This window comes from Lycium ferocissimum, chromosome 10 (genome assembly GCF_029784015.1).
Source record: "Lycium ferocissimum isolate CSIRO_LF1 chromosome 10, AGI_CSIRO_Lferr_CH_V1, whole genome shotgun sequence".
Lineage (NCBI taxonomy): Eukaryota > Viridiplantae > Streptophyta > Magnoliopsida > Solanales > Solanaceae > Lycium > Lycium ferocissimum.
Window position 1 is genome coordinate 13,950,254 of NC_081351.1, and position 12,971 is coordinate 13,963,224.

The following is a 12,971-nucleotide window of genomic DNA, read 5'->3' on the forward strand; positions in this document are numbered from 1 at the left end:
AGTTCAATTGAATTTGAGTTCTCTTGGGTTTAGTTAACTCCTTCTTGATTAATGATGGTTTAATTCCTTGTAGTTATAATTCTAGTATTTTTAGCTGAACCTTAAAGTTGCCAAGGATGATGTAGTTGTTCGTACATCGGCTTACATGGAGAATTTCTTACCTTAATAGTTTTGAATGCTTCTTCTATTTCTTTTGTGAAGAGTATACGACCGAGCAGAGCCAGAATTTGATTCGCAATTCTAGAGATTCGCGGCCAGAGCTTTTTTGATTGATTGTTGTCTTTTACAAATTCACCGTTAAATTCAGATACAGAAATTTGAAAATATCGAACGGAATAAATCACACGACCCTACTTTTAAATTTGTGTATTTCGATACTGTGCTTTATCGAACTTAGAGAAGAGACGAATGAAAGAAAAAAATTATGCAGAGACTCATAAAAATAAAGAAATCATGATCGAATATCAAATTAAAGAGAAGGACAATTGCATCATTTTCCGTAACAGTATTAAAAGATACTTTCTATATAATTGTTTTTGCATTATCTCTCAATTGTGAAGAGAATGCATCTCAATTCTATATAAATAAGGACATAAGGTAGCACTAACAAGACTTGACCTTTGTTCTAGCTTTCGCCGGGGCCTCCGTAAACAACCACATGTTCAAAGTAAGATCCATGATTAGGTATATGAAGAGCCTTGTATAAGTCGGGATTGCTCATGTACACTGTTACAGCACCTGCGTTTGTTGCTTGACCAATGTCATTTATTGTCTTAATTTTTCTGCAATACGCATCACATTTGAGGTCTCCTGATGGAAAAAAACTAGAGCCCATTGGAGGTTCAAGTATGTTTGGAGGACTATATGTCACTCCTCCCCATTGTACGATTGATGCAAAATCATTCAATTCTGTAAAAATACGATTAGGCCAAAAACCAATAGTTGTTTGATTTAGTGTGAGCAAAAGCCACCAGTTTCCGTTAAAGAGGTCCTGTTTGTCAGAAAAGAGTAAGAAAACACATGTTAGTCCTATTGTCTTCTTATGCCTCGGAAATTTACTAGGTATTATTGAATAATTATAAAGAAGTGAAAAAGGTCTAAAGCTTACCCGTGTTATGTACATAGAATCTTCCCACGCAATGTCACCTCCACGTTGTGTGACATGAGAATATACATAATCTAAAGGTATTTCTGAGTTTACAATCACAAAGCCAGGACATTGTGTATTGAAACAATGAGTATTCCCCGCCTATTTGAAAAATGCATATATTTGTTATTAAGACTGAGAATTGATATTAAGCTATACCACATATGCAAAAGGATTGCTTATCATAAATTGAGATAATATGTGAGAAAATGCCAGGTGCTGGCAATATATCTCATCTTAAGGAGAAATATTTAAAACGTGACGATAGTTTTATGTTCTAATAGCATTACAAATCCTATACAAAGCATGCTTTATATTTAAAAAAAAAAAATTATTTTAAATTATTTTTTATTTTTAAAAATCATTTTTAAAAAAATATTTTTTATTTTTTTTAAAAAAATATTTTTTTAAATTTATTTTTATTTTTTAAAAAAAATTAATTTTTTTTTTACTGCTCAAAAACATGTACAGAAAGTTGTATGAAATGTATATCTCGCTCAAGACTTAAAAGTTTGCTCAAAATTTAGTGTATGAAAAATGTATGAAATGTATATCGTTCAAGGCTTAAAAAATCCGCTGAAATTGTGTGTATGAAAACAATATGAAATTTGTATCTTGCTCATGTCTTAAATTTCGCTCACATTTTTGTGTATAAGTTAAGTATTAGATTTACGCAAAATTAATACAACTACAACAACATTGTATATAACTTTGATACAACATTCAGACTTAAAATAATCGGCTCAAATTTTATTGTGAAATGTATAAAAATCTTGCTCAAGGCAAAAGTTAAATCAAATTTTATGTATGAAAGACGTATGAAATGTGTATGTCTTGATCAAGCTTAAACGTATGCTTAAAATTTTATGCATGGATAATTTATGAAATGTGTATATCTTCCCTCAAGACTTAGAATTTCATTCACATTGTTTGTATATAAATTTCATATTAGGTTTACGAGAAAATTAATACAACTACAACAACATTGTAAAAGCAGAGATTTTAAATACAAATGTCGAAGGCTTAAAGTTTTTTTCGCTCAAAATTTTGTATATGAAAATTATATTAAAAATTTTGCTCACACATACACATTTCATACAACTTTCATACACGAAATATGAGTAAAGCCATTGAGCAAAAAAAAAAAAATTAATATTTAAAAAAAATATATATAAAAAATTATTTTTTTTAAAAATAAAAATGTTACAAAAAAAATATTTTTTTTATAAAAAATATATATATTTTACGGAAAAAAATAAAAAAACGAAAAATATATGAGAAATCGAGTCATGTTTTGTAATATATCGTTATGTTTTGTAAAATAGGAAAAGCTATGCGTTACGTTTACAGTAAATATTTCTCGCTTACTTGTGTACCATACTCATTAGCGTTTCCAAATATAAATGACTTACTTTAAAATGTGTATAAAGCCTACTTCTATTATCTCCATAAAGTGTAGGATCCACCTACAATGAGAAGGTAAAACACTATCACATAACAAAAGAGATCTGTAGTGACACCGAAAAACATGCTTGCATGCATGAAGCATGTAATTAATGAGGACCGAGATTAATGAACTATCAGGAAGGTCATGACACTTACTCTCCATCCAACTTGTATATATGGCCCTTTTGAATTTTAGCAAGCGCACTATGTTGTTGACCTTTCGCATTGAGGTTATAATCGTGATTATCATTCAGCTCCCGAACTTGTTGCTTGGATTATTTTCAGTTTCGACAATTGCAAGCTAAAAAAATAGAAAGAATGAAATCAAAGAACAAAACTAATATCTATTTCAATCTTGAATTAGTTACTTTCCTCTTTACTTGATCTATGCTTAAAAAAACTTAGCGCACTAAGTAATGCAACATTAAGACTACGGAATTGTCAAATCAATATTTTCTTTTAATGCACTTAGTAAAGATTATAATTTTTTTTTGTATCATGGTATTTCCTAAATAAGCAAAACCAAAAGATAAGTATAAATGAATCACGAAATGAAACTAATTCATAGAAAGCTACCTTGTACCCTTTGGAAGGAAAATTTACTTTATTGCTGAAATTATTTCCTGCATAGGTAAAAATTATACCACAAGATAACTGATGGAGTAAAGAATGTAATTTTGTTGTACTAGTGGGAATATTCTTTTACTTACATGTGAATATGAAGTGCTGAAAGAGAAATCCTCTGCAGGTGGCATAAGTTTTTGTCTAATAAGGTCATCTTTAGTAGTTCTTCTGATGGGAACTGTTCCACCTGGACAACTTTCTTTCTTTAATCTCATTTCTGAAGGCCAACTTTTTATTGAATTGTCATGATCTTCTTTAATAAGAGACAATGTCAGTTTCATCTGTGAATGAAAATCTAAAAGTAATTAATATAAGAATAATATATAAGTAATTGCAATTTGGAGTCAAGTGAATGATGTGGAGACAAGCCTTTGGGTGAAATGTGACTACTTGATAATGGATGAATTGAATCTGGAGTTCTTTGTAGAAATCACGCAATCCTTAATATATCCATAATAATCTGTCTGATTTATACAGTTTAGACAGACACATTTTAAAAACATAACAGTTAATTTCTAAATAGAGTTACACTGGCACTGCGACTCAGGCATGGCAAAAGAAAAAAGTACCTTGATTGTTTTGACTGCAGGTTTGTTTAAAAGCTTTAAGTGCTCCTCCAGCTCTAAGTCTTCCAAGTGGGATAATTTTAAACTTCCCTGAACCTCACTGTGGCTCAATAGAAGAAATATTGCAAGAAAAATGTAACATATTGATTGTTTTTGCATCATCATTACCTAAATCAAGGAAAAAAACTCAACATGAAAGCTTCTCATTAAACTTTCATTCTTTGAATCGGATAAAATTAAAATAAGATAGTGGTCCAGCCGAAAATCAGGGTATGAAAATATGTGTCCATGTATCAAAACATAAAAGATATTTTGACTATTGGAAAAAATGAGGTGAAATTTGATTCTACTTATTTAAATAATATACCATTAGATATTTCACTCTCTCCCTCGTATGACTCCGTCCTCTAAAAGAGATAATAATCGTCATCCTTTTTCTTAAAACAAACTATAGCGTGAAAATTGAGGATTGAGTTTTTATCCATCATGGTATTATGAATTTAATTTATATAATGCGAGTAAAAATAAAATGCAATACAAATACACTCAAAAAATATATTTTTATTTTCAATCTAACATTTGAAACCAATACTTCAATTTTATGTATCTAATTGAACCCTTAATGTTCCTCATATATTTCTATAATCAAATGCAAGATTCAATTAGAAATTAATATTAAACAAATACCTTATCACATACCTGATGTTGCCAAGAGAGAAGAATCGCTTCTATATGCTTTTCAACTAAGCTACAATTGTTATGCTCTTATTTATAGAGTGCAAGAGCTTGGCTTCTAATTAATTAGGATAATTTCTAAATTATTCTTCTTCCCTGTAAAACTCCATCTTTGACACTGGAACTTTTAAGGCATAAAGATTAATTTCACATAATATGTTACCAAACATAGTAAAATATAGTATCTAACTCATAAGTGTTTTCTAAAGAATAATTAAATAGAGTTAGAGCAATTTATTGGCTTATCTTCTAATTATAAATGAATAATTTTTCTTTCCAAACGGGGAAGATGTAAAAGCATTTACTTTTATTTGATTTTTAGCAAGATTAAGATAATCTCCTAATGCTTATCTTCTAATTCATCAAAATCTATATATCTATATATTTATATAATTGCATGACATAGGCTCGCCTACGTGGCACTCTAAAAATTCAGTATTTGCATTTATCTATTTTGTAGATTTTAGCCTTTTGAAATTCAATAATAATTAAATAAAAAAGAAACGAACCATTGCTAGAAATCTATAGCGAAACGTTAGGCCCCCTTTTTCTTTTCATCAAACGTTACTTCCCTTCAACCTCCTCTTCTTGGTTCCCAGGTAAATCTTCTGTTTGTTGTTTATCACTTCTTCGCCTCTCCTCTTCTTCCTTGCGCTTGCTTTAGCACTTTTTTTCCTTGGAAAGACAGCCTCTCAAAATTTCTCAAACAAATCAGTTCAAATTTTCATACGAAGAAGAAGAATCAGAGTACGGTTAAGGTTTATCCCTCGCCACGAAGCAAAGAGAACGGGTGTTAAGGGAGTGGGTAGCAATGATCTTCTGCAATTTCAAATTTATGCTCTGAATCTTGGTTTTGAATGAGTAGCTGAAAATTTGGGGAGAAGACGAGTTCTTATGTATTTCACTCTTTTCATGTTTCGTCTCCCCCCAACAATTGCAACGGTTTGTAACTCTTAAGCAGATGGGTCTCTTACCGGTCACACCACTCAAAGTTAATATTTCTCCCCTTCTTCTTTATTTGTTGGAATGAATTGGGGATTAAATTAATTCCTGAAATGGGTATTTTGAATGGATTTTTTTTTATGATATTGCATATATTCATTAATCATCCTGTTTGGTTTTCGACGGTCCACGCCCTTGACCTGCGAATGATCACAAAAAAAAAAAAAAAAACCAAGTACACCTCATATTTGTGAAGTCGTCAATAGTTACAGAGCTTTCTCAAGTAATTAGTGAAAATTCTTTTAATTTGCAGAAGGATTTGTGTTTTCATGCATTGTCTTGGATTATTTTTCTTGTATCGTGTCTATAGGTACATTAGCTCGGAGAACTTATTGGTTGATTATGGTGGACTCGAAATAAAGAACAATGTTGAGTTTTCAACGATTGCCGAAGTTCTAGAGATAAGCGTCCGTCAAACGATGTTAGATTGGCCTAATTCAAATTCCTATCGAGGTTACTTGAGTCACCCCAACATGTTTTCTAGCGCATATATAACTCTTTTTAAGGGTTAACTTTATAGTTTATGCTTATTCTTCGATCTTTTTCCTTTCTGATCTTATAATTGTATATCTCTTTATTAAATATAAAATGTCTACATACTAATATCAGTGATTCTTCATAATAATTTAACATGCTTTTAATTTTCATATGTAGAATCAAATTAATGTTGAGCATTGCTCTAGCAAGTAGGGATGATGTCACATGTTTATGTAGAATTGGTGATGTGGATTATCAAATAAACAAGAGAAATTAGGGCATCCACGTTGTAATAGACTCTTCTCATTTTATATACTTTTGGTTACTAAATTAAGGTTGTATTCGTCTTATGATTTCGTGAGTTAGTGCATATAGATTAGAGTATAAAATCTAAGTTAAGGAAATGGATTTGTTAATATGGAATGGAACTTCAATTTTCAGTTATGAAACTTTTGGTTTTCAAGCCTTACCTGGAGGTTTTCCAGCCAAGAGCAACTAAATAGAATATAGTAGCCAACTTCAATAACATAATGTGATGGACATGCATGACAAATACCACGAAACACAACAGGCTTTTGGAGGTGTTGCGACACGAGGAAGGTAAATTAAAATTGATTAATTACATTCTTAGTATAATTATCTCTTTCATTACTTGTCGCTGGTATCTTTTAAAGTTTAAATAAAGCTCGATTGCGTAGTACTCAGCAATTATGATATCTACAAATTATGTTAACATTATGCTCGATAAAGAATAATTGATTCCTTCGGATCGTCGACATAAAGGTAATATTCGAATTCTTTCGAAATTGTCATCCTTTCGGGAAAATCGAATTTATTTTTAATGGTAAATTAGCAATTTGTCTTCTCTAATGTTTTTATTCGTAGTTGTTTCTTAATTTACAGGCTTTTAAACGGTCTCCTTGGTGCAGGTATGGTATACTTTATTTAGAGAGAGTTGTCCGTTACTAATTCATATTTTTTTGTAGTGATAAATATAGTTCGGGCAAACTCTGTCACGTTTTAGCTCAAGTCTGGGGCAAACTCTTTTGGTTGGGCATTAGAAGGAATCCTAGCAACTGAGATAATGAGCTACCACGGGCTGAACCAAATGCAAAGGGCAAATCTCCTCAGGCTTAAGTTTATAAAAATTGTTGGCAGCAGCTGTTAACCATCTATATTAAAGGAGAGAAACATGAGGGTACTCCAACAAAAACAACTTAGTGTCCAGTGTCCAATATATAGTGAAGCTCATTATAGAAGAGATTCACACAAGCAGGAAGATAGGCAAAACTTACCAGATGGCTTAGCAGCTATAATTTGTATCCAGTTTGATAGGCTTTGTAGTAGTTCCCTTTTGCTGGCAGTTGTGTTGCAACTATTGTGTTTAGATTGATCTTTTGCTTGAGAAACTTCAACTTTCAGTGTAAAAAATGATTCAAGTGAAATTTATGTTGACAACTAACTTGCACTTCTTTTTTTTTCTTTTTTTCTTTCTTCCTTATCTTCAACATCAAGTACTCTTTTTGTTCAATTTTTACTCAAAATATTGTTTAAACACCTACATCATTTCATCAGTACAATATTAAGGTTTGCCCAAAAAATTACCGAATTACGAGGATATGATCAAGAAGTTATTCAAATTCGAAGAACTCATGCACATTGACGAGGTCCTTACAGAGCTGGAAATGGTACTGCTAGAATTCATTGATTGTTTAATGATGGGACTTCTAATCTTCTTAATAACAGTTTTTTTAGATTTGCATAGTTTATTGTTTCACCTTTTATTTTTTCTTTCTTCTGCTTCTTATTCATTATTATCACATAGATAATTATAAACTGAGGGGTGACTTAATTGGTGGATAATTTATATTTCTACTTTGGATGATGAATATGCTGTAATTCTGTTTTGATAATTTTCTAGTTTGGTTTTTCTTTTCCGGTCATTGATCTCATTACCGGTAAGCATTGACTGACATCTATGAAATAAATAATTTTGATTAATAGCACGTTGCGTCATCATTCACCATAATATAAAATAATTTTATTGCAACAGGTGTGTAAATCTGCATAAACAATCATACTAGATCACTTCAATTTAGCCGAGAGCAAATACAATTTGCTTTTGTGCAATTTGAGTGTTTGGATTATTGAATTTTTTTTCTAATATTTGTTGTAGTGGCAGAGTTTAATGTATAGTCAATATTAATGTTCTATTTATGATGTGAAGATATTTATTATTATTTTTTATATTTATTTAATTTATACTTGAATTCATGTCACCATCCAAATCTTCTTACCTGTAAAACTTATTTTTAACCGGAATTATTAAACCATAAAAGTTAATTTCTCATAATATATTACCAAAGATAGTACTAAAATAGTATCTAACTCAGAAATCTTATCTATATCTATATTATATTAAAAGGAAAGTAGTCTAGCTTGATATTAAGTAAGTGGCATAATATGAATCTATATTATATATTAAAAGGAGGGTAGTCTAGTTTGATATTAAGCCAAGAGGCATAATATGAATCTATATTATATTAAAAGGAGGATAATCTAGCTTGATATTAAGCTAAATGACGTAATATGAACAATCCACTTGGCAATAAATTCTATTTGTATTAATTTTAAAAATAAATTAATTGGCATTCATTAAATCTAATATGTGCTTACCTATTTTGGTGGATTTGATTGGAGAAATACAAACTAAAAGGGAGTGATTATAGATATATATGGCAATATAATATTGATGATTTTATGAGATTCCATAATTGATACATTAATTTTTTAACTGAAAATAAATGTTTAACTTTTTACTTTAAAGCTAATGAATTATATATGTTGCAATCTCTCATCTATTTTTGAATGGCAAACGAATGAGACCTTTTAGGAAATGATTAATCATATTTGAATTGTAGCTATTAGGCTAAATTTCAGGAATTAAGAATTTTCTTTAAAAATAATTGGTTGTGATTGAGTTGTAGATTTGTAGACAGTTTGATTAGGCTAAATATTAGGAATCTATTTGTAGGATTTTATTTGTGTTAATTTTGAATAGATTTTATTAATTGACATTCTTTAATAATTATAACTATATATACTAATACTAAGAAATTAGTATATTTGGAGATCCAATATTACCATATAATTATATGACAAAGAATGTTCATATAATGTTACTCCTTATATGAAATTAATAATTAGAACTGTTATTATCAGAAGGGAGAAAATTAAAAGGAGAGTAACAATAAGAATTAAAATTTTTATTTAAACTTTGACGAATTAAAAATTACAATTTTGTATTAAATACATTATTATTTCTATATGAAAAATACTAAATAGGAAAAAAAATTATTGAAATCTCATAGTAGAAAAAATGTAGAAATATGAGGATAAAGACGGGAAAGTACTTAAAAATGCATAACAATAAATATGGTTCAAAAAATCTGTATGTCAAGCCTCGAATCATGGCCTGGGCGTAACACGACATTCGGTGCCTAACTGTATGTGACCGAGCGAACCAACTGGCTGGCTGACTCAACATGTGATATTAAAACATGCTTGAATGCGAAAATAAACTCAACACATGCTAATCTAATAAATGTTCAAGCGAATAAACATAAAAGAGCGGAAATGCGAATGAGTACGAGGTATAAATACATAGCCAACACTAACACAAAAGTCTACTAAAACTACGTACATGCAACTATAGTCTATGAGGCCTCTGTAAATCGAAAACACATTGTACGTAAATGCGAAAGCGCAAAAAGTAATGATAATGCCCGAAAGATTGGGGCTCACCAATCGGTGATACTATAAATCCTAGCAAGCGAATCCGTCTTCTTGAAAACACAATATGCATCATCATAAAATGCGGACCCGAAGACAATAAAGGGGACGTTAGTACATTTGAATTGCCTTTGGTATGTAAAACAATTGAAAGAAAGAGCGCAAATACGGCCAAATGCGCTGAACTGAAATAGAAAGTAAATTTATGAATACTCCATATTACGAATGAGGAACCACTGTTTATCTGAGTAAATAATCTGCAGCCTCAGGCCCAATATATATGTGCACAAGCTGCGGCCTCAGGCCCAAGTATACGTATACATAACTGTGTCCTTAGGGCCAATAACACAGGTGTTAATCATAAGACAATTTACATAAAAGAACTGAGAATCATGCTAAGATATACAACATTAACATACTGGGCAATGATTCACTCAGACATGTATTCGTGAAATGATTATGAGAACTGAAGCTTTAACTATTTATAAACATGCGAGTATTCTAGACTAAGACTCATGGGTATCAAATACAAGTCTATATTGATTCTGTGTGAGCTCTGACATTCGGAATGAAAGTCATGAATGAATTATGAAACTAGAGAATAGAAGTTCTGCAACTATTCAAGGGACTAAGCTTAACTATATTTCTGAGGCAATTGGTAGCGTCGTAAATGAACATGGCAGAGGGAGAATCATTAACATTCCTAAACGTAGAGAGTTAGCCTCACATACCTTAACTTCCTGCTTTTGAGCGTATCATAATGTTCGTCAATCCCTTCAACTTTAATCTTTTTGAAGTTCAATCCTGTTGAATTCGGATTCTAGGGTTCTTTTGTCCAAGACGAAGATACAATCGATAATTTTGGATGCTTTGTGGCTGCCCTATAGTATTTTCTCTCTAAAAAGACAGTTTAGAATGAAGTGAGAAAAGTTTTTCGGAGTTGGGTACATATAAAATTCCGGAAAAAGTCGTTTTAGGCATAATTTGGTCTGGTGCGTCGCCTAGGATGGAGCACTAGGCCTATATTATAGGAACTGATGAAAATTACATTTTTTATGTGATTTTGGCTTGGCGCGGCGCCCGGGGCGGCACCCTAGGCCATTTCTGATGGAATTTGGTAAAATGGGCATAACTCCTAGCACAAAGCTCCGTTTGAGCTCCACAATAGACCGTTGGAAAGTTATTTCAAAGGGCTACAGATTTTATGTTTTTAAAGTTTTCTCAAATTCACAACAGGTTTTCGTGAAATTGGGCTGGAAGGCAGACATATAGAAAACTTAGCCGATTCTATCGAATCTTAAGCACCTTACTATTAGCCATCTTGAGACGATCATATCTACCTGCTCCGATCTCCGATAGGCCTGTTCCTTATATACCATTGGACAGCTATTTCAAAGGGCTACAGATTTCATATTTTTAAAGTTTTCTCAAATTCTCAATAGATTTTTATGAAATTGGTCTGGAAGGCAGACATATCGAAAACTTAGCCGATTCTATCGAATCTTAAGCGCCTTACTATTAGCCATCTTGAGACGATCATATCTCCTTGCTCCGATCTCCGATAGGCCTGTTCCTTATATGGTTGGAAAGGTATTTTTACGTACTACAACTTTCATTAGGGTACTTTCCCAAATTTCCAACTAATCAAGGGGTTATGATTTCCCGAACTAGGCTTCATCAACCATTTTCGGCATTCAAACCTTCAGTTTTTCCACTAAAACTCTAACAATATAAGTCTAACATCAGTTCTAAGATACGGGGTGTAACATTATCTCCCCCTTGGGATCGCTCCTCCTTGAATGAAGGTCTTGGCTATAATCGCGACTAATTCTGAGACCTTACGAAAGCTTGGCAGAGTTTACTGCCAACTCGATTACATGGGCCCGATTAGGGCGGGGCACGTGATCACTAAGCGCGTGAACACATACTTTGCGGGCGGAATGATTACATGATTGCGGGCGAACGCCTGCGGGCCCCGACTAAATGCGGTGATTAAATGCGGGTGAATCTTGAAAACACTTAGAGATTATACTATAAGGATGTGAATGAAAAAGGTTAGTTACCTTGATATTTTACTGCTTGCTCTTCAAAGAGATAGGGATATACGGACTTCATGTCCTCGTCGGCCTCCCGTATAGCCTCTTCCAACTTTTCGATTTCTCTATAGTACTTTCTTTGAAGCAATCTCTTTATTTCTCGACTTGCGGCTTTGATGATCCAAGAATAGCCTTTGGGATCTCTTCATAAGAAAGGTTATCTTTAAACTACGCGAATCTCAATAAGGAACTACAGAGAGATGGGTCTCCCGTGAATTTCTTGACATAGACACATGACAATACTGGCGTACAGCAGCTAACTCTTTTGGCAATTCTAATTCATAAGCCATTTGTCCGATCCTTCGCAGGATTCTATATGGCCCAATATAGCGGGGACTAAGCTTCCCTTTCTTTCCAAATCTCATAAAGCCTTTCATAGGCGAAACTTTCAGAAACACCCAATCATCAACTTGAAATTCTAAGTCTCTACGCCATACGTCCGAATAGGACTTTTGGTGACTTTGTGCCATTTTCAACCGCTCTTGAATTAACTTGATTTTTCTCATGCTTTGATAAACGAGTACGCTACAACTAGCCACCAGCCTCGAACCAACCAATTGGCAACCTACGTCTCCACCCATACGAGGCCTCGAAAAACGATTGCCGTACGGATACTAGGTGGTAGCAGATTGTTATAAAAACGGAAACTCAATGAAAGGCAAACGGTCATCCCAATTACCTTTGAAATCTAGTACACATGCTCTCAACATGTCCTCAAGAGCCTAAATAGTATGCTCTACCTGGCTATCTGTCTAAGGATGAAAAGTTGTCTTTGAGATTCACCCTTGTGCCCAATCCTTTCTGAAAGGATTTTCAAAAGTTCACGGTAAACTGAGCACCACGATCTGAAATGATGGACAAAGGAGTCCCATGCAATCGGATGATTTCATGAATATATAACTTGCCATAATCTTCTGTTGAATCTGTAGTCTTCGCCTGTAAGGCGGGCGACTTGGCAAGTCGATCTCTGATCACCAAATCGAATCATGCTTTCGAAATGAGCGAGGTAAGCCTATTATGAAATCCATGTTTATCATCTACCATTTTCAAACGGGAATGTCTACGTTCTGAGCCAACCTACTAGGC

The 12,971-nt window shown here is 32.6% G+C and overlaps 1 protein-coding gene across 1 annotated transcript; it reads right to left on the reverse strand.

Moving 5' to 3' along the window:
• Window positions 1-625: 625 nt before the first annotated feature.
• LOC132034625 (protein neprosin-like) lies at window positions 626-3,948 on the reverse strand. The gene is made up of 5 exons (XM_059425010.1): window positions 3,787-3,948; window positions 3,304-3,498; window positions 2,560-2,613; window positions 1,109-1,249; window positions 626-991 (listed from the first exon to the last, which is right to left on the reverse strand). Exons 1-5 carry the CDS (start codon window positions 3,946-3,948, stop codon window positions 626-628), a joined length of 918 nt encoding a protein of 305 aa, XP_059280993.1.
• Window positions 3,949-12,971: the final 9,023 nt, after the last annotated feature.